The 21603-nt window shown below is 40.4% G+C and overlaps 1 protein-coding gene across 1 annotated transcript in view; it reads right to left on the bottom strand.

Annotated features, from left to right (window-relative positions):
- The window catches only part of kl (klotho), an 84176-nt gene that overhangs the window by 31591 nt on the left and 30982 nt on the right, over window positions 1–21603 (bottom strand). Inside the window, exons 2-3 of the mRNA XM_043692063.1 lie at window positions 19207–19723; window positions 10629–10897 (exon numbers count right to left, since the gene is read on the bottom strand). Of these exons, the coding sequence (XP_043547998.1) occupies window positions 10629–10897; window positions 19207–19723 (786 nt within the window). The remainder of the gene's footprint in view (window positions 1–10628; window positions 10898–19206; window positions 19724–21603) is intronic.

Here is a 21603-nt window from a genome sequence, read left to right as displayed (position 1 = left end):
GATGCTGCCTGGACTGGAGGGCTTATCTTATGAAGAGAGGTTGACTGAGCTCGGACTTTTTTCATTGGAGAAAAGGAGGAGGTGAGGGGACCGAATTGAGCTATACAACGTAATGAGAGGCATAGATAAAGTCGATAGCCAGAGATTATTTCCCAGGGCAGAAATGACTAACACGAGGGGTCATAGTTTTAAGCTGTTTGGCGGAAAGTATAGAGGGGATGTCAGAGGCTGGTTCTTTACACAGAGAGTTGTGAGAGCATGGAATGCGTTGCCAGCAGCAGTTGTGGAAGCAAGGTCATTGGGGACATTTAAGAGACTACTGGACATGCATATGGTCACAGAAATTTGAGGGTGCATACATGAGGATCAGTGGTCAGCAAAACATCGTGGGCTGAAGGGCCTGTTCTGTGCTGTACTGTTCTATGTTCTATGTTCTAAATATCCAACCAGCCCAATTTCTGAAGCACATGAACCAGACTTGTTGACCCTCAGTGACACAATCAGAGACAACAGCTAAATTAACTACATTAAATATATTGCCTATCCCTTGCACTGGTAGTTTCACAATGCCTTGCAGTTATAGCAGTTTGCCATGGACACTACAAATATCTTACCTGGAAAGCACAGGGATGGCAGCAGTGGTAAGGCTGTCAACATTGTGGCTATTCATGAAATCATCCAGCTCCCACAGTAGCATAGAAGACTAAGAATACTCATTATTGGAATTTACAATTGTACCCAGAATGTTCAACACTATAGGAATTGCACCTCAGAGAAGATGATGTATTGCAGCAAAGGATGCAATTGTCTCAATCTATCCTCATAGAAAATGCAGCACTCATATAAAGAAAAGATTAAGTGTGAGCTGAATGACATGGAATACAATTGGATCATGTCGATCACCACAGTTACACGCACACTAAAGAAGGATGGCACACTCACATATCTCTCTAGACAGGAAATATTTAAACATTTCCCAAAAGGGATACCTGCCCAAAATTCTAACTCTAAAGGAGTAAGATCCCAAGTTCACAAAAGCTGAAGTCTTCGCCAAGATCATTGCCAAACTTGGATTTTGAATGGTTCCCTTCATATAGGAACTTCAGGAAGTCACTACCTTCAGAACATCATTTGGAAGTCATTACTTCCAGAGACTACCTTTCTTGGTTTATCTGTCAGTAATGATCTGTCCCAACAGCACTCAGACACAATTACAGAAATGGTGCCTGGATGCATGTGTTCACTCAGTGATATAGCAGTAATGGGCAAAACCAAAGAAGAGCATGCTCAGAACCTTCACTCACTGGCAGTGGCTTGCTTTGAAGTATTTGTGTTCAACAGGAAGAAATGTCAAGTGAATATAAATCACATCAATTCTTTTAGCTCTATATATTCAAGATATATAATCCATCCTGACTCAAAGTCAAAGTGCCAGGGTTGGAGGATTTGAGCTATAGGGAGAGGCTGAATAGGCTGGGGCTGTTTTCCTTGGAGTGTCGGAGGCTGAGGAGTGACCTTATAGAAGTTTACAAAATTATGAGGGGCATGGATAGGATAAATAGACAATGTCTTTTCCCTGGGGTCGGGGAGTCCAGAACTAGAGAGCTTAGGTTTAGGGTGAGAGGGGAAAGAAATAAAAGAGCCCTAAGGGGCAACATTTTCATGCAGAGGGTAAGTACCTGTATGGAATGAGCTGCCAGAGGATGTGGTGGAGGCTGGTACAATTGCAGCACTTACGAGGCATCTGGATGGGTATATGAATAGGAAGGGTTTGGAGGGATATGGGCCGGGTGCTGGCAGGTGGGACTAGATTGGGTTGGGATATCTGGTCAGCATGGACAGGTTGGACCGAAGGGTCTGTTTCCATGCTGTACATCTCTATGACTCTATGACTCTATGTAAGACAAATGCCTACCCCACAAGACAATGAAGGTCTACAGAGATGCATTTAGAGTCTTCAATTTCTTGGCTCCATTTGTTTCAAACCTCCTCAATAAAGCATCATCATATAAAGGTTGTGTCATATGTGTGACAGGAAGGCTATCAATATATGTTTGAGTCTCTCAAACCAGCACTGGCAGCAGAACACTGCACCCTGCAGTAACACAATCCAAAAACGAAGACAATTCTTGAAGATGATGCTTTGCAGAACGGACTATGAGTGTGCATCATGCAAGATAGCAAACCAATTTTATTTGGAAAAACCTTCTCAAACAGAATCCAATTATTCCAATACAGAGGGTGAAACATTTGCTTTAGTACTTGTAATCACAAGATTTCACACCAACCTGTTCCAGAAGCAGCTCACTGTAGAAGCCAGTCACAAACCACTGGAGGTGATTTGGTGCAAACCACAGATATGTGCACCCTCTTGACTACAAGGGCTCCCTAGTCAAAGTACAGCATGAAGGATTTGACACCTGCTACAAATCAAATGGTCACCTTGGATATGCTGAGCAGTTTGCCAAATCTGAACAAGGATGCAAATAGTACACTGGATCTACAAGTCGATAGCATGGATATTGAGGTGGAATGCATGCTCATAATCAAGATATTGCATTTAGTCAGCACAAATGGAACTAACAGCTAATGACCATAACAGAAGACACTCTGCAATGTTAGCATATAAGGATGGCCTAACATTGTAAAGGAGGTATTAGAGCTTTTGCCTTACAGTGATTAGCTCAAAACCTCAAGAGATGTTATTTTCAGTTCCAATTACATGCCCTCTCATTCTTCTAAACTCCAGGGCATATAGATCTGGTCAACTCAATCTACCCTCACGGATCAGTCCTCTTATACCAGGAACCATTAGCTGCGGTTGTAGATTGCCAATCTATTGACTTACCACAATGCCACCAGCTCTCTGTCTCTCTATACAACTATTTGCCCTGGCATCCAGTGAGTGCTGCAGTGCCTGTTTCTCTCTCCCCCCAGGTATCCCGAGTCCTGGTGCAGGCTGTCTTTCCCCTGACATACTGCATCAAAGTCTGGACAGTGCTGAGGATCTTTCAGCACAAGAGGACAACATTCTGTCCAGCATGTCTTGCTCACATAGGAACATGCAAACAAGGAGCAGAAATTGGTCATTCAGCCTCTTGAATCTACTCTGCCATTCAATAACATCATGACTGATCTGATTGTAACCTCAAAATTATATTCCCACCAACCTCTAATAACTTTTCATCCTTTTGCTTCCACTTCTGTTTCAAGCAGAGAGTTCCAAAGACTCGGAGAGTAAGTGACTTTTTCAAAGAGTGATCATTTTAGTGTACAACCTGCTTTCTTCCCATACAAAGCCAAAACTTTTCTTGAGGTACATGGCTAGGAAAGGTTTAGAGGGGGATGGGCCAAACCCAGGCAAATGGGAGTTGTTCAGTTTAGGAAACCTGATCAGCATAGACGAATTGGGCACAAGGGCCTGTTTTAGTGCTGAATTACTCTGTGACTCTAACCAGTCCAGTGAACCTTCATTGTATTCTTTCCAGGATGAGTCATACTTCCTTATGTAAAGATATCAAACACATAAGTACTCCAAGTGTAGCCTTACCAATGCCTTGTAGAGTTGTAGTACTGATGCTCTGAACACCCTTGTAATATACAAGCTACCTTCCAAACTGCTTACTAACCATTATTCAAGTACAAGGATATCTAATTTCTCAAATATAAACATTTCCCAGTCTCTCAATTAAAAAAATCCATACTTTATTTTTCCTAACAATGTGAATACTTAAAGTTCAAATTCAAGTAAGTTCACATTGAGTTCTATCTGTCGTGTTCTTGCCCATTCAGTTATCCTGTCTATATCTCTCTGCAGCCTCTTTACTTCCTTCTCACTGCCTGCTTTCGCACTGAAGATTGTTTCAAACTTGCCAGAAAACATGAATATGCTCGAATCAGTCTTGTTAGATAATTCATTAACAGAAATAGCTAATTGTAAGAAGTTGTAAATAGTGAAGTCCAAGTAATGATTCCTGTGATATCCTGCTAGTTATATCCTGCTAACCTGAAAATCCCGTGTTTATTCCGACCTTGTCTCAATAACCAATCTTCAATCCAAAATAAGATATTGTCTCTAATTTCATTAGTAATAATTTTGTGCAAGAACTAACCTCTTGTGCTGGAACTTATTGAATGCGCTTTGAAATCAAAATAAACTACATGCTTTGGTTTCCCATTATCCATCCTACTCCACAAATGACTCATTGACCAACTCCTGTGCACTTTTACTCAGCATCAAATTTTATGTTAGACAATCAGGGACATAGAGTTATGACCACAATCAGATCAGTCACTTACTGAATGACTAACAGGAGCCTACTCAAGGGGGCCAAATGGCCGATTCTTGTTCCTATTTCTAATGTTTTTTGTCTATTCATTTACAGGATATGGGCTTCACTGGCTGCATCAGCATTTATTGCCTAACCCTAATTTCACTTGAAAAGGAAATCTTGAACTGCTGGTAGGAAGGGATTTCCAGGACATTGACCCAGCAACAGTGAAAGAGCATTAATTTAGGCCCAAGTCAAGATGATGCATGGCCAGAGCGGGGAGGTGGTAGTTTTCCCATGCATCTGTTGCCACTATCCTTCTTGGTGATAGAGGTCACAGGCTTGGAAGGATCTGCCTAAGAAGTCTTAGTGAATTACTGCAGTGTATCTTACGGATGGTACACACTATTGCTGCTGAGTGTTGGTGATGGAGGGAGAGAATGTTGAAGATGGTGTTTGGAGTGCCAATCAAGCTTGTCTTGTTTTTGTCCTGAAAGGTTTAAAGTCCATTTTGTGTTGCTAATGCTGCGCTCATCCAAGGCAATGTCAATTATTTTGTCACACTTCTCGCTTGTGCCATGTAGATGGTGGACAGGCTTTGGGGAGGCAAGAGATGAGTTACTCACTGCAGAATTTCCAGATCTGACATGTTGTTGTAGCCATAGCATTAATATGGCAGTTTCTGAACAATGCTAACCACCAGGATGCTGTTAGTTGGATTTAGTGATGGTAACACTATTGAATGTTGTGAGGTGGTGGTTACTTTACCTCATTTTCTGAAGCCACTTATTAGCACAAGCTTGAATGTTGACCAAATGGACATGGGCATGCCTTGGTGGTGGAGGAGTCATGAATGGTGCTGAATATTTATTGTGAATGAACATCCACATTTCTGACCTTATGGTGGAGGGAAGGTCATTGAAATAGTTGAAGATATTTAGGCCTAGGCCACTATCCTGAGGAATTGTGGGGATATCCCAGGGCTGAGGTTACTGATCTCCAATAACCATAAACAGCTTCCATTTGTGCCAGATATGACTCCAACCGGCAAAGAGTTTTCCTTCAGATTCCCATTGAGTCCTGTTTTCATTTGGCTACTTGATGCCACACTCATTCAAATGTTATCTTGATGTCAGGGGCAATCACTCTCACCTCATCTCTGGACTTCAGCTCTTTGTCCAGGCTTGAATTAAGGCTGTAATGAGGTCAGGAGCTGAATGTCCACTGTGGAGCCTAACTGGAATGATCATAAGCAGGCTATTCCTTTTGCAGGTGTTGTCGAAAATGCCTTCCATCACTTTATTGTTAATTGAGACTGGAGCCTTATTTGGCCAGTTTAGGTCTGTCATATTTAGGTTGCACAAGACTTACCTTGGTATTTTTCAACACTATTAACTAGTTTGTTTTTTTAATTTTACCAGGGATGTGAGCTTTGCTGTCTGGGCTAGTATTTGTTGCCTATCTCTAATTGCCGTTGAGGTGGTAATGAACCACTGTAGTCATTTGGTGAAGGTAGACCCACAATGCTATTCAGGAGAGTGTTAAAGAATGTTTATCCAGTGATGTTTAAGGAACGGCAATATATTTCCGAGTCAGGATGGTGAGTGGCTTGAATGGGAACTTACAGGTGATGGTGTTCCCAAGTATTTACTGCCTTTGTCCTTCTACCTGAAAGTGATCGTGGATTTGGAAGGTGCTGTCTAAGGAACCTTGGTGAATTTCTGCAGTGCATCTTGTAGTTAGTACACACTGCTGCTACTAAGTACCAGTGATGGAGGCATTCTGGAATGTGGAGTAAATGAGGCAGGTTGTTTTGTCCTGTGCCAAGCTTCTTCAGTGTTGTTAGAACTGCACTCATCCAGGTGAGTGGGGAATATTTCATGACATTCCTGACTAGCTAGTACACAGGTACTGGGAAATCAGAATTTAAGGTACTCGTTGCAGGATTCCTAGCCTCTGACCTGGCTTGTAGCCATAATATTTATAAAGCTGGTCCATTTCAGTTTCTGCTTCATGCTAAGGAATTCAGCAAGGGTAATGCCACTGAATGTCAAGGAACAATGGTTAGGGTTACTTTGATTGTAGATGGTCATTGCCTGGCATTGTGTAGTATGAATCTTTCTTACCATTTATAGGCCAATCTGGATATTTTCCAGGTCTTGCTGCATTTAACCCTAGACTGTTTTGGTATCTGAGAATTGGAGGAATCATATTCGTTCCATTGCCTTTGCAGTATTCAACATCTTCGGCTGTTTCTTGATGTCACATGGAATTAATCGAATTGGCTGAAGACTGGCATCTATGATGCTGTGTTCTGAGAAGAGGCTTGGATGGCTCACCCACTTGGGATTTCTGGCTGAAGACAGATGAAAATGTCTTCTTTTTGCACTGTTGTGCCGATTCCTCATCATTGAGGATATTGATATATCTGGAGCCTTTATGTCCTGTTAATTGTTTAATTATCCATCACCATTCACAACTAGATGCAGTAGGACTGCAGAGCTTAAATCTGATCCATTGAATGTGGTATTTCTTAGTACTGTCAGTGTATACTCTTACTACTGTTTGATAAGTTTGACCAGATTAATACATTTAGGTATGTCCAATGCTCCTCCGCACTCTTCTTTCCACAATTTTTGATCCCCTGGTTTGACGGTAGTTGAAGAGTGAGGAATACGTCGTGCTTGATTATAATAATGCTGCTTTGACTGATGGCCCACAAGTAGGAGAAAGTGAGACTGCAGATGCTGGAGATCAGAGTCGAGAGTGTGGTACTAGAAAAGCACAGCAGGTCAGGCAGCATCCGAGGAGCAGGAGAATCGATGTTTTAAGCATAAGCCCTTCAACAGGAACCCACAACACCTCACAAATGCCGAGTTTTGAGCTCCTAAGTCTATTTGAAGTCTTTTGGAATTAAACACCAGTGTTAGTGCCATACAAACCCATTAAGGCTATTCACAAGATGTGTATGGGACTTCACCAGTCCAAGAACTGTGCGATAATCTTTCTTACTGAAATTGTCATAAACATACACATTTGTGACTGGTAGATTGGTGAGGATGATGATGTTCAGCATGGAGTACTGATTCATTAGCCAAGATGAGCAGAGGGGGTAATCAGCAGGAGATTTCCTTGACTTGATGCCATGAGAATTACAGGTATTTGAAGTCAACATTGCAGACTCCCAGAATAACTTCATCCCAACTATGTACCACTGTGGTATCACCATCTATGGTTTCTGTCTTGCCAGTGGTTCAGGACATACCCAGGGATGGTGACTGGGACAGCATTTGTAAAATATGATTCCATGAGTATGAATGCTAGACTGTTGGTTAACTGGTCTCTGAGACAACTCTTCTAATTTTTGGCACAAATCTCTAAATGATGCTAAGTTGGGCTTTGTAGGTCCAATCTCTTTGCTGTTGTCATTTCTGGTGCCTAGGCTAATGCCAGGTTGTCGACCCAGTTTTATTCTTTCCTTTAGATTTTGTGGCAGTTTGCCATGGTGGAATGCAATCCAATGTCCCTAGAACAAGGTTCTGGATTATCAATCTAGTGATATTGCCACTAGGCTACTGCTTTTGAGGTTGGATAAGGAATTGGTTGCATTCTTATGGACAAGATGTTCTTGACAACAGCAGTGATTCTGTGTGGGGATGCATTACTCCTGGAGCCCAGCAGGGATCAGTGTTAGATCTGTTGTGCTTCACCATCAGTAATCTCATAGAAGATATCAGTGTGATATGTAGATTTTGTGTATTTTGTGACCTTGGATGAGAAAAATAGATTATATGTCTCTGATAAGAGAATAGGACAAAATCTGGGTCCTTTGACATTCAGATGTCTTGTCATACATTTTCATGCTATCACTGCCAAGAATGGGCAAAACCTGTAGGGCTATGAACTTAGTTATTCATTCAGAGAAATGCTTAGATGTTATACAACATGACCCTCTGAAAGTTCAAAACAAGTACTATAAGGCTAACAAAAGAATAAGTAGAATTCTCAGATGTGTTACCAAATACAAAACATAAAAATACTACACTGGCCTTGGCTTGGTCTCATTTAGAAACTTGTGCACGAAGAACTTCTACAATTACAATAGCCATCATTAGGAGTCAGTCAGCATTTAACCCAAAAGTAGCTGTCAATCCCTTTAAATAAGACGGAAGTGGGCATCTTCCTACTATGAAGACATTAGCCCTGTGTAACTAACAGAAAGCTTTAACAGAGAAGTTAAAATCCAAGATGCGGTGTTATGAAATCAGAACTAAACTCAATGTTCTAAACTGAATGCTGACAACATATGCATTAAAATCCTCAACAATCCACCACCCAGATCAACTCAGAGTACACATGGGTACCCATGCCTCAGACAATATTCTGGAACTTTACAGTCATTTGAAGCACCCAATAATCAGCTGTAAGGAATCAAATTCTGCATGGACCATCTTTGTACAATTTACAAAATTTTTTAAATTTGGAAGGCATTAAAACTTAAAACCAAGAAAGTTCAAGTATCAAAATGTGTTTCAAGCCCTCCATCAACTTTCTGTGATAACAACTGATCCCTAATTTACACCATTTCTAGTTGGTGGGCAGGAAGAGAATGTGGCTGTTGCAACATGGACAGAGACTGAAGTGTTGTCTAACTGTAACTTTGTCTAGGATAAGGCTCTTTCCTATAACAAGCTGAAGGCTCTGGCAGTGTAGATTGAGGCCTACCTGAAAACACAGAAGGGCAGAAACTTCACAGCAAGTCAACGCTTCTGCTATATATGTTCATTCATTCCTGTTGCTGTTCCATTTATCGGGTCAGATGGGGCAATCAGGACACACAAACTTCCCCATGTCTTTGAAGATGTTGCCCCTGTTTATAACTCAGATCAGATTTCACTTGAGCTTTTCATACAGAAAACGGTTTTATTTCTCATGCTGACCTGTGGATCGGCACCAAAACCCTATTTGAAGTTCGGAATATTTTTGCATTACAAGATGTCTAATCTCAGTTGTAAATTGCGTAGGTATGAATTCAAAATCCTCACTGAGTAAGGTAAGCAATGATATTGTAAGTTAGTCTTCAAATACTGCTTTCATAAAACCAGGATCATGGTCACTTTATTAATCACTTTCTCAACCTGAGCTGTCATCAAAAAATTGTGTGCATGTGACCTCAGGGCCTGCATCCTCTCTACAATGTTATCCTATGTTTTATATTGCCTTTCTTCATTCTTCGGACTAAAATTTATCAGTTAACATTTTTCTACATTAAATTTCAACTGCTGTCTTGTCTGACTATTCTATCATTAAACCTAACTACTATTAAACCTAATCATAGTGATAGGATTATCACTGTCCTCTTTGCAGTTCACAATATTTCCAAGTGATTTGTCATCGGCAAAATTTGTAATTTTGCCTTGCATGTTTGAATCTAGGTCATTGGTATCGATCAAAAAAAAATGGTTAAAATATCAGCATGTGGGGAATGCCAATCTATTCCAGTCTGGAAAAGAAAAGGACCACTTTGATTCCAGTTGCTCAACCAATTTAGTATCAGCGCTGTCATTGTCCCTTTTATATTCTATGTTGACAAGTCTCTTACACGGTACCTTATTTTGAAAGTCCACATACAGCACATGCAGCACGTTTCTTCGCCAACCTCTCCATTACTGCATTTAAAAAAAAATCAAATTCATTGAACATGATTTGCCCATTACAAACCCATGCTGGCTTTCTTTAATTAATCACATTTGTCCCAGAGACTGTTAATCCTATCCTGGTTTATCCCTTCTCAACATAGGCTCATTGCCCCTCACTTTCAAACTGCTGCATGCTAGCTAACATACAGTAGTTCCAAAGAAAAATAATAGGAATTTAAGCTACATTCCCCTAATATTAAAGTAAAAGCTCACCTCATAAGATATGTTATTCAATATCTAAATGTAAACAGAAAATGTTTTACCTCCTCAAAATATATCTTAAGCTTCTTAAAACGGTTTTACCCTACAACATGATAAGTTTGAAGAGACCTAAGTTATTTTGTATTTGCAATGTTTCTGAAGTAATATTTGAAAAATTATTTTTTTAAATTCAGATGGGGATATGTGATGCACTAAAATGAAAACATAAATGTTTGAGAATCCAGCAACATTGCAATATCTGATGTGCAGAATGAACTACAATCATTGAAATATGTCAACATTTGCAAAGAGGTTATAATTGATGGGAAACCATCATGGCGGGAGGGATGTGACTGATTTAGATGCAGTGATCAGTTAACTACAGTGTTGACAAACTTGTATTCTGCATTGACCATATAACAACCTTCATTTTTTTTAAAGAACTTAAAAGAAATACCTGTATAACATCTTCAGAGATTCCCCATACAAAACTGTTGGGGAAGGTTCCTGTAATAGGTTTGTTTTCTGGTATAGGTGGGAATCCCTTGTCTTCTATCACTTGCTGATAGAAAAAAGCAGATGATTTTGGCATTCTCTCCTTCTCTTTGCTTTGAAAGTCAATATAAAACAATCCTCGTCGGGTATTGTAACCAGCATCCCATTCAAAACCATCTACTAGTGACCATGCTGTGTATCCAATGACATCAACTCCATCATACTTAATTGCTGTGAAAGTACAAGTACCAAAAATGTTAATGCCTACATTTCATACAAGTATAATTTGTGGAATACATTTTAGCTACAAGAAACATTTATCTTCCAAGACTTGCTACATCAAATTGCATTGCAAAGATAGGCAGCTTGTTAGTGACTAGCAAGGCAGTCAAACGCCCTTTACAGGCAATGAAGTGTAGTCACTGGGCTGGATTTTCATCCTGGAAGTGGATAGCAGTATTTGGGAAATTTCCTGGCTCAGTGCCACTGCCTCAAGTGAGAGTACCTACAAAGGCAGGATTTCCATTACTTAGATTACTTAGATTACTTACAGTGTGGAAACAGGCCGTTCGACCCAACAAGTCCACACCAACCCTCCGAAGAGCAACCACCCAGACCCATTCCCCTACACCTAACACTACAGGCAATTTAGCATGGCCAATTCACCTAACCTGCATGTTTTTTGACTGTGGGAGGAAACCGGAGCACCCGGAGGAAACCCACGTAGACACGGGAAGAATGTGCAAACTCCACACAGACAGTTGCCTGAGGCGGGAACTGAACCCGGGTCTTGGCACTGTGAGGCACTGTGCTATCCACTGTGCCACTGTGCTATCCACTGTGCCACTGTGCTGCCCACGTGCCACCGTGCTGCCCATGATCTGTGGAAACAGCTCTGCCTGAAAGGGAAGTGTTGCTTAATTGACCACTTCTTTGTCATCTATTCTGCCAATTGCTCAATGTTTGTTTACACACGATTAAAAATTATTAAGTAGTTTTTGTTAATGTTATTCGTGTGGGTGAGAGTCATCTCTATACAGCTGGAGTGAAAAGAGTTCTTTAAGAAAGCTATGAAAGAATTAAATTTAAGGTAAAACACAAATGCTGTTGGTACTATTGTGTTCACTGATTCTCCACAGAATGTATAAAGGCTAAATAGGAATGTAGCTTGACATGGGATGTATGACAGACCATGGGCGTGTTGTGGATGCAAAGCCATAGTTTGCCAAGGGACCTTTCAAACTTATATTTCAAAAGGTTCCCTCATTCAGCCTTTAGATCATGTCAACAGTGAGGGGTTGTACATCACAACTCATTGAAAATCTGTCCCAATTCCACAAAAATTCCAAAAACCTGGCCAGACGGGAAGGGCAGAGTGTGGGCTCATTATGCAAATTAGCCACATTCTTAACCCACGCTGCTAAAAACTAGGGGAATCCCAGGATCAGATGATGCCTGCTATCTTTAGAAGTCCAGGAGTCGTCCATCTCTCTGAAAATCCAGCCCATTATCAATGAAAGCAATTCCATTAAAAACTCATCAAATAATTAATGGATTTAATTTATTTTGCATACAACTTCTGAGATAAATAGAATTCTTAGAAGCATTGTTTCTTTATACTACAAAAATATCAATAATTTTACTACAAGAATTTTTATAATTGCTCCAAAATAGAATTTAGTCATTACATTTTAGCATTGTTTAGCATTTCTAATCGATTAAAATCGGTTCAAATTTATGTAGAAATGAATGGCAGTTGGAGAGCAAGATCCCTCAAACAGTAATGTGATTGAGGTCAGATAATCTGTTTATATGCTGTTGACTGAGGAATAAATATTGTCAAAGTAATTCTTTTGTGCTTTGACTAATGTAAAGTATTCTGCATTCATGAGAGAGGGAAGATGGGTAATGTTTCTACCAATGAAAGTCTACCTTCCAATCAGTCAACACTCTGCTGTCAGAGTTGATATTCTTCCAAATTATCCTGAGTGCAAGACGAAAACTGCAACAAGTCAGTTTTTTTCAGGAATACTCGCGTTATCTACTACAGGATGGCCAACATTTAACCCTTAAGAGAAACCGGATTACAAACGTCTGTTATAGTTGGGATTCAATTCCTTGAAGTTAAGACTCTATTGCTTAAAAATTGAGCTAAGTGTTGTTTTAAAATATGCTGAGCTTGAATTAAATCTGAAGTCAAGTTTTTCTAATACATGACTGATAATCAGATGTGACCTGTGGAGTGCCACAAGGATCAGTGCTGCGTCCACTGCTTTTCATCATTTATATAAATGATTTGGATGTGAACATAGGAGGTGTAGTTAGTGAGTTTGCAGATGACACCAAAACTGGAGGTGTAGTGGACAGCAAAGAAGGTTACTTTAGAATATAATGGGATCTTGATCAGATGGGCCAAAGGGTCGAGGAATGTCAGATGGAGTTTAATTTAGATAAATGTTAGGTGCTGCATTTTGAAAAGCCAAATCAGGACACTTAATGGTAAAGTCCTGGAGAGTGTTGCTGAACAGACCTTGAAGTGCAGCTTCATAGTTCCGTGAAGGTAGAGTCAAAAATAGACAGTGAAGTGAAGAAGGTGTTTGATATGCTTGCCTTTGTTGTCAGGACATTGAGTACCGGAGTTGGGAGGTCATGTTGCAGCTGTCCAGGACATTGGTTAGGCCACTTTTGGAACATCATGTGCAATTCTGGTCTCCCTCCTATTGGAAGGATGTTGGGAAACTTGAAAGAGTTCAGAAAAGCTTTACAAGATGTTGCCAGGGTTGGAGGATTTGAGTTATAGGGAGAGGCTGAATAGGCTAGAGCTGTTTTCCCAGGAGTGTGGGAGTATAGAGATTTATAAAATCATGAGGAGCATGGATAGGGCAAATACACAAGGTGTTTTCCCTGGGTGGGGGAGTCCAGAGCTAGAGGGTATACATTTAGGGTGAGAGGGGAAAGATTTAAAAGGGACCTAAGGGCAACTTTGTCATGCAGAGAGTGGTGCATTTATGGAATGAGTTGCCAGAAGAAATGAAGGAAACTGGTACAATTACAACATTTAAAATAGCAACCTGATGAAGGAGCAGTGCTCCGAAAGCTAATGCGCCCAAGTAAACCTTTTGGACTATAACCTGGTATTGTGTGACTTTTAACATTTAAAAGGTATTTGGATGGGTATATGAATAGGAAGGGTTTAGAGGGATATGGGCTAAGTGCTAGCAAATGGGACTAGATTAATTTAAGATATCTGGTTGGCATGGACGAGTTTGACCAAAGGGTCTGTTTCTGTGCTGTGCATCTCTATGATTCTATGACTCTATGTAGATGGAAGAAAGTAAATTTTGGCATCATGAATACTCAAGCATAAATAATAGTTATGGAGAAAAGAAAATCACGGATTGTGATTAGAGAAGTATTTCTAAGACTTAAATGATTAATTGATTGCTGTGCATTCATTGAAAGAGAACAGACACTCTCTCTCAGGGGAAAAGAATTCTCCATTTAGTGACAAGATATCACAACTAAGTTGATAACACTTCTTTAAAATTGGCAGCACGTTGGCCTAGATCCAATCTTGAGATTGGTGGACACGGAATTAGGACCCGAGTTATGAGTTGAAATCTAATGCACTAATCACCGTGGGAATTGTGTGGGAAGTTTTAGCATGTTGGAGAAATTACCTCATTCTCAGGACACTCTGCGAACCATCAGGCAGTCCTTTAGTACTTAGCTGAGTAATTATTCGGGAATTCAGGACATTGGTTAGGCCACTTTTGGAATACTGTGTACAATTCTGGTTGCCCTTCTATAGGACGGATCTTGTTGGACTTGAGAGGGTGCAGAAAAGATTTACAAGGATGTTACCAGCACAGGAGGGTTTGAGCTATAGGGAGAGGCTAAATAGGCTGGGGCTTTGTTCCCTGGAGTGGCAGAGACTGAGGAGTGACCCTTATAATGGTTTATAATGGAATTCGTTGCCATGGAGCAGACTCGAGGCCGGGATGTTAAATGTCTTCAAGGTAGAGATTGATAAATTCTTGATCTCACAAGGAATTAAGGGCTATGGGGAGAGTGTGGGTAAGTGGAGCTGAAACGCCCATCAGCCATAATTAAATGGAGAAGTGGACTCAATGGGACGAATGGCCTTACTTCCACTCCTATGTCTTATGGTCTTATAAAATCATGAGGGGCATGGATAGGGTGAACAGCCAAAATCTTTCTCCAAGGATGAGGGAATCCAAAACTAGAGGGCATAGGTTTAAGATGAGAGGGGAAGGTAAAAAAAGGACCTGAGAGATTTTTTTTCATGCAGAGGGTGATGCGTGTATGATACAAGCTGCCAGATGATGTAGTGGGTGCAAGTATAACATTTAAAAGGCATCTAAATGGGTATATGAATGGCAAGGGTTTAGAGGGATGTGAGCCAAACGCTAGCAAATGAGACTGGGTCAGATTGAGGTGGCTGATCGGCGTGTTTGAGTTGGACCAAAGAGTCTGTAGCCATGCTGTATGACTCTATGACAAAATAATTGTTAGATTAAAACTAAGCCTAATTCCCAGGCAGCTGCAAAATTGACCAACCCTCCAGCAAAGAGGAATACAATTGCTGACAATAATTTCTGGACTGCCATGTTAATCTACATCTCTGCAGGCTTCTGAAGCTGCTGTCAGCATTCACTGTCTTACTCCACTAAAACCAATAGTTTGGCCATTACTGCCATCATAAAATCAGGGTCTGGATTTTCTAATAGCACAACTGATTAACATATAATGATTCTTTCACATCAGATTGTGGTTGTTTAATTTAGCATGCTAGCTTTGGTTCACTGGTCCTACTCTCATCTCTGAGTCAACATGTCCACGTGATAGGGAGCTGTACTGTCAGAGATGTTGGAAGAATAATTAGACAGGAGCCTCATCAAATCCCTTGGATGGATGTAAAAGTGCAAATAGCATTATTTTGAAGAGAAGAGAAATTTTCCCTGGTTCCTGGCCACTAGTTATCCCTCAACCAACGTTTCAAATACAGATTATTCAGTCATTAGCTCATTGCTCATTGACTGTCACATTTGTTACATTACACTAGAGACTTGTTATGGTTTTGGACCAGACTACCAAACCTATGTTACAATCTGATTACAGACCAGTAAATCTTAGTTTTAAAATAGACAAAATGTGAGATCCAGATAGTTAGCAAGAGAATAAAGCTTAATATTTACAGAATAAACCATACAGAGTAAGAACAATCATATAATCAATAATGTACACACGCACAACTAATTTTCTAATATCCATATTAACATGAAGCAAAGATTAAGGTTCATGACTCCACAGAACACATCAAATAGTCAACGTGATCAAGGCAAATCCCCCTGTGACCCCAGCCCCCCAGACATTAATGACATGGTGGGCTAGCAAAACTTCTGGAACCCACACTGTACGAGAAACTTGATAGCACTGGAGTGGGTGCACAGGAGATTTACCTGGATGTTGTGTGGGCTGGACAGTGTCAGTTATGAAGAGGGATTGGACAGACCAGGCTTGTTTTCCACAGAGCAGAAGTGATTGAGAGGGAACATGATAGAGATGTATAAAATTATGAGAGGCATAGATAGCCTTGACAAGAAGAAGTATTTTACCTTAGAGGGATCAATAAGACCATAAGACCATAAGACATAGGAATGGAAGTAAGGCCATTCGGCCCATCGAGTCCACTCCGCCATTCAATCATGGCTGATGGGCATTTCAACTCCACTTACCCGCATTCTCCCCGTAGCCCTTAATTCCTTGTGACATCAAGAATTTATCAATCTCTGCCTTGAAGCATCCCGGCCTCCACTGCACTCTGCGGCAATGAATTCCACAGGCCCACCACTCTCTGGCTGAAGAAATGTCTCCGCATTTCTGTTCTGAATTTACCCCCTCTAATTCTAAGGCTGTGTCCACGGGTCCTAGTCTCCTCGCCTTCCCGGAAACAATTTCCTAGCGTCCATCCTTTCCAAGCCATGTATTATCTTGTAAGTTTCTATTAGATCTCCCCTTAATCTTCTAAACTCCAAAGAAAACAATCCCAGGATCCTCAGCTGTTCCTCGTATGTTAGACCTACCATTCCAGGGATCATCCGTGTGAATCTCCGCTGGACACGCTCCAGTGCCAGTATGTTCTTCCTGAGGTGTGGGGACCAAAATGACCAAGGGGCATGCATTTAAGGGGCAGAGGTTAGAGAGAATGTGAAATAAACTTTTTCACCCAAAGGGTAGTGGGAATCTGGAACTCACTGCCGTAAGGGGGTATAGTCAGAAACCCTCATAACATTTAAGAAGTTTTAGATGCGCACTTATGATGCCAAGGCATTCAAGCCTATGGGCCAAGTGCTGGAAAATTAGGTCATTGTTTTTGACCAGCACAGATGTAATGGGCGCAAGGGCTTTTTTCTAAGCTGTAGATATCTAAGACTCCGAGTGGCCACCTCCTGGAAATGAATGCCCACCTTCACATTGAGCATACCCTCCATTGTGTTGTGTGGCACTATCACCATGCTAAATGGGATAGACTTCAAACTGATCTAACAACTCAATACTGGGCAACCATGAGGGAATGTGGGCCATCAACAGCAGCAGAATTGTACTCCAACATAACTGCAGCATCATGGTCAGGCATAACCCCAACTCAACCGTTACCAGAGGATCAACTCTGGTTCATTGGAGAGTGCAGGAGGGCATGCCAAGAGTAGTAGCAGACATAGCTAAAAATGAGGTGTCAACTTGGTAAAGCTGCCAAACAGAACTACTTGCATACCAAAAAGCATAAGCAACAAGTCATCAACAGAGCTAAGCAATCCCACAACCAATGGATCAGATCCAAGCTCTGCAGTCCTGCTGCATCCAGTTGTGAATGGTGGGGGAAATTTAAACAACTCACTGAAGGAAATGGCTCCACAAATATTCCTGTCCTCAATGAAGAAAAAGCCCATCAATGCAAAAGAGAAAGCTGAAGCATTCACAGCAATCTTCAGCCAGAAGTAGCAAGTGGATGATCCACCTCAGCCTCCTCCAGTGGGCCACAGCATTATAGATACCAATGTTCACCCAATTCAATTCACTCCATGTGATATCAAGAAATAGTTGGAATTACATGATACAGCAAGGGTATAGGCCATGAGAACATTCTGGCAATAGTACTGAAGACTGATGCTCCAGAACTTTCTACACCTATTGCCAAGCTGATCCAGTACACTGGCATTTATGGACAACGTGGAAAATTACCCACGTATGCACTGTACATACAAAGCAGGGCAAATCCAACCCAGCCAATTACTGCCCCATCAGTCTACTCTTGATCATCAGTAAAGTGACGGAAGGTACTATTAACAGTGCTATCAAGCAGCACCTGCTTGGCAATAACCTGCTCACTGACACCAGCTAATCAGAGGTCAGCAGCTTCTCTGTCTTAAAAGGCAGATAGAGGCCTATTCCTCAGGGGATCCATCAGCAAGAATGTAAGTGTTCTTTACCAACTTGTCATGGAATGAGGTCATGGGAAGAGAGGTAATTCAGATTAATTGGCAGCAGAGCAAGAGAATGAGTTTCAAAGGTGATCCAGTTGCCTGCCATCCCTGCCTCTGACCATCCCCATAGTGGACCAGTTGGAGGCCTCTAACAATGTGAGGCACCGACATGTTGGAAATCTGGCCAGCTTTCCCAACTGCTGCAAAGACAGGTATGTTATGGCTGTGCACTACATTGGCTAGGCTACTTTTGGAATACTGCATGCAATTCTGGGCTCCCTGCTATAGGAAAGATGCTGTAAAACTTGAAAGAGTTTAGAAAAGATTTACAACTTGTTGCCAGGGTTGGAGGGTTTGACCTATAAGGAGAGGCTAAATAGGCTGGGGCTGTTTTCCCTGGAATGTCGAAGGCTGAGGGTGACCTTATAGAGGTTTATAAGATCATGAGTGGCATGGATAGGGTAAATAGACAAGGTCTTTTCCCTGGGATGGAGGAGTTCAAAACCAGAAGACATAGGTTCAAGGTGAGAGGGAAAAGATTTAAAAGGGACCTAAGGGCAATTTTTTCACACACAGAAAGTGGTATATGCATGGAAAGAGCTGGCAGAGGAAGTGGTGAAGACTGGTACAATTACAACATGTAAAAGGCATTTGAATAGGTATATAAATAGGAAAGGTTTAGAGGGATTTGGGCCAAATGCTGGCAAATGGCACTAGCTTTGGTTAGGATACCTGGTCGGCATTGATGAGTTGGACCGAAGTTGTTTCCGTGCTGTACAGCTCTATGATTGAATGACTGTCCTATTTGTGAAAGACATGTATAAATGCAAATCTTTCATTCATTCTTTTTGCCCAATTTCCATTTAAATCTATTGGAGTCAGATCTTCCTGCAGGTGTACTATTTTACATCAAAATGTATTTCCTGTTTGTAAAGATTAAAGAATGGTTAGAGTTCATTTTTTAAAAGAATATTATCAATAAAACTTAAAGTGGAACTTGTAAAATACCATCAAATGGGAGAAAAATGTTACCTTTCAGTACATCCATGAGAAAGGTCTTTAAAGGATACATGTTATAAACATCCTCAGTCTTCGTGCTGCCGCTGCTGTCATCCCAGCCATTTTCGACAATGAATATTTTTGAGTTGTTGTATTCAGTGTGAATCCAATAGAGAAGCTGCCTCAGAAGATATTTTTTTGACTGGTTAAATAACAGGTTTGAGTCCAAAAGTCGAAAACTTAGTGGTCCAAATGAAAGTGCAAAAAAATCAGCTGTTTTCTTTATTTCCAATTTCTCTCCATCATTAAAAGCTGGCAACAGCGATTTGAAGTTATTCTTCATACACTCTGGATAATCGCCATCTACAAATATTGGTTTCGCAAACCAACCCAGTACAGAGTTGATAGAGCACTGACAGAGCTGCACAGCTTCAGGGGTTATGTCCCCATTTTTTGGCGCAACCCAATGAGAAGCCAAAGCAATTGACACGAGACCTTGCTGTGATTGGCGAAAATGTTCATTGTAGATATGCCAAGTCTTGGAGTGTGCCTGGTAATCAACATATTAGATATAATATTAACTTTATTGTAATAACTTCAACCTAATCATCATCAAGAAAATATTTACTTTCTTACAAAGCACACTACACTTTAATGCTAAAATCTTTATTAGATGCATTGTCAACTTTTATATACTTTTTCTTGTCTCATCATGTCATCCAAAATTTCCCTGAAATGTGAAACAAAAGAAAAAATTAGTTCTTCCCATAAACAGAAGATATGAACATTTAGGTGTGATTTATGATTTTCTTTCCCTGTCCAGTGTTTCTTGTAGTTGATTAACTAGAGGTGCAGAAATATAGGTTCTACCATACTATGACACAATTGTTGTGTCCAAAAAGATTGAAACACTGACTCTGCTACATTCTTGACAGATAATACTACAGTTTTGTGTAGTTATTAATGCATTTATTACTGGATTTAAAACTAGTCATGTTAGCTGATTGCATTGTTCATAAAGGATATATACTGTGCGTAATCTGTCAAATGCACTTAGAGCATGTTTTTGTCAATGTTTGTAGAATGTAGAGCCCCTGTCATCTCTACAATAGCTTTCCTATTAAATTGTGTTAAAATAATTGCATATCATTACAGAGATTGGGATATTCTTTTGTAGGAGTGGATTATAAATGCATGACCATCTAATGTTTGCACTTTGGGACATTTTATTATGGTAAAGGCACTCACATATGAGAATCTTTAATTTTTCAGAACAACTTCAGAGGATTGTAAATTGTGAGATTAACTTTCTTCCAGGTCGCAGTTATTTTGGGGTGTACAGAGCACGTTAGAAGCTGTTAGCAATTTCATTATGTAAGAAAGAGAAACCAAAGATCAACTTTATATCAAGTGTTGAAACACAAGAAATATTTATTTTAACAATTTTGAGGAGAACAATAAATGTTCAACTGCTGTAATGTACTGGTTTTACTAAGTAGTTTACTGTGAAACAAACTTGAACTACAGACTGATAGAATCTATTTTCTTTTGAGTTTCAGAGTTAAGATCAATGTAGGAACATATCACAAACTGTGTATAGTGGATGGTTTAAGGAATACAATGACATCCTGAGTCTTGATATCGAGGAGTCGGTGTTGCATTGGGGTGGACAAAGTTAGAAATCACACAACACCAGGTTATAGTCTAACAGGTTTATTTGGAAGCACTAGCTGTCGGAGCACTGCTCCTTCATCAGGTGATTGTGGAGACCACCTGATGAAGGAGCAGCGCTCCGAAAGCTAGTACTTCCAAATAAACCTGTTAGACTATAACCTGGTGTTGTGTGATTTTTAACTTTATCCTGAGTCTGGTTAAGTTTACTTAAAAGCATGTTCTAATTTGTGGGAGAATCACAAACTCCCCTGACAAGACTGATAGCTAAGAACATTCCTAAGATGAATCTCAACTTAAAGATACAAAGATCTTCATTGCTGAAACTCTCACATTAAATCAATCTTTTCTCATCGTAAAAACCTGTGACTGTTTCATCACCACCTCCAACGGCTGACTATTTTCCTGTGTTTTAGTAACCAGAAGTGTATTCAGTAACTTAGGGTGTGGTGCAACTGGAGCACTGTGCAACCTAGATAGTATATCATCATTGTTTCCATTTCTACTAGCATCTTAGTTGTTTTAGTTACTACACAATGATTGGATGTTTGGGTGTGTAAAATAACACACAACACTTAGATGTCTTCTAGTGTTTTCCTTGGCCATTTCCCCACCTTTATACATGACTCATGTATCTCAGTTTTCAGCCTACAATCTATTTCATCTTGTTCTATCCAATTAAATACTTTATCGAACTGATTTTGTCATTTCTAAGCCACCCACAGTTTTGCCTTCTCATTCAGTATTATTTGCAAATCT

Source organism: Chiloscyllium plagiosum, chromosome 6 (genome assembly GCF_004010195.1).
Source record: "Chiloscyllium plagiosum isolate BGI_BamShark_2017 chromosome 6, ASM401019v2, whole genome shotgun sequence".
Lineage (NCBI taxonomy): Eukaryota > Metazoa > Chordata > Chondrichthyes > Orectolobiformes > Hemiscylliidae > Chiloscyllium > Chiloscyllium plagiosum.
The sequence above is the reverse complement of the archived record's forward strand: the minus strand, read 5'-3'. Positions and strand labels throughout refer to the sequence as shown.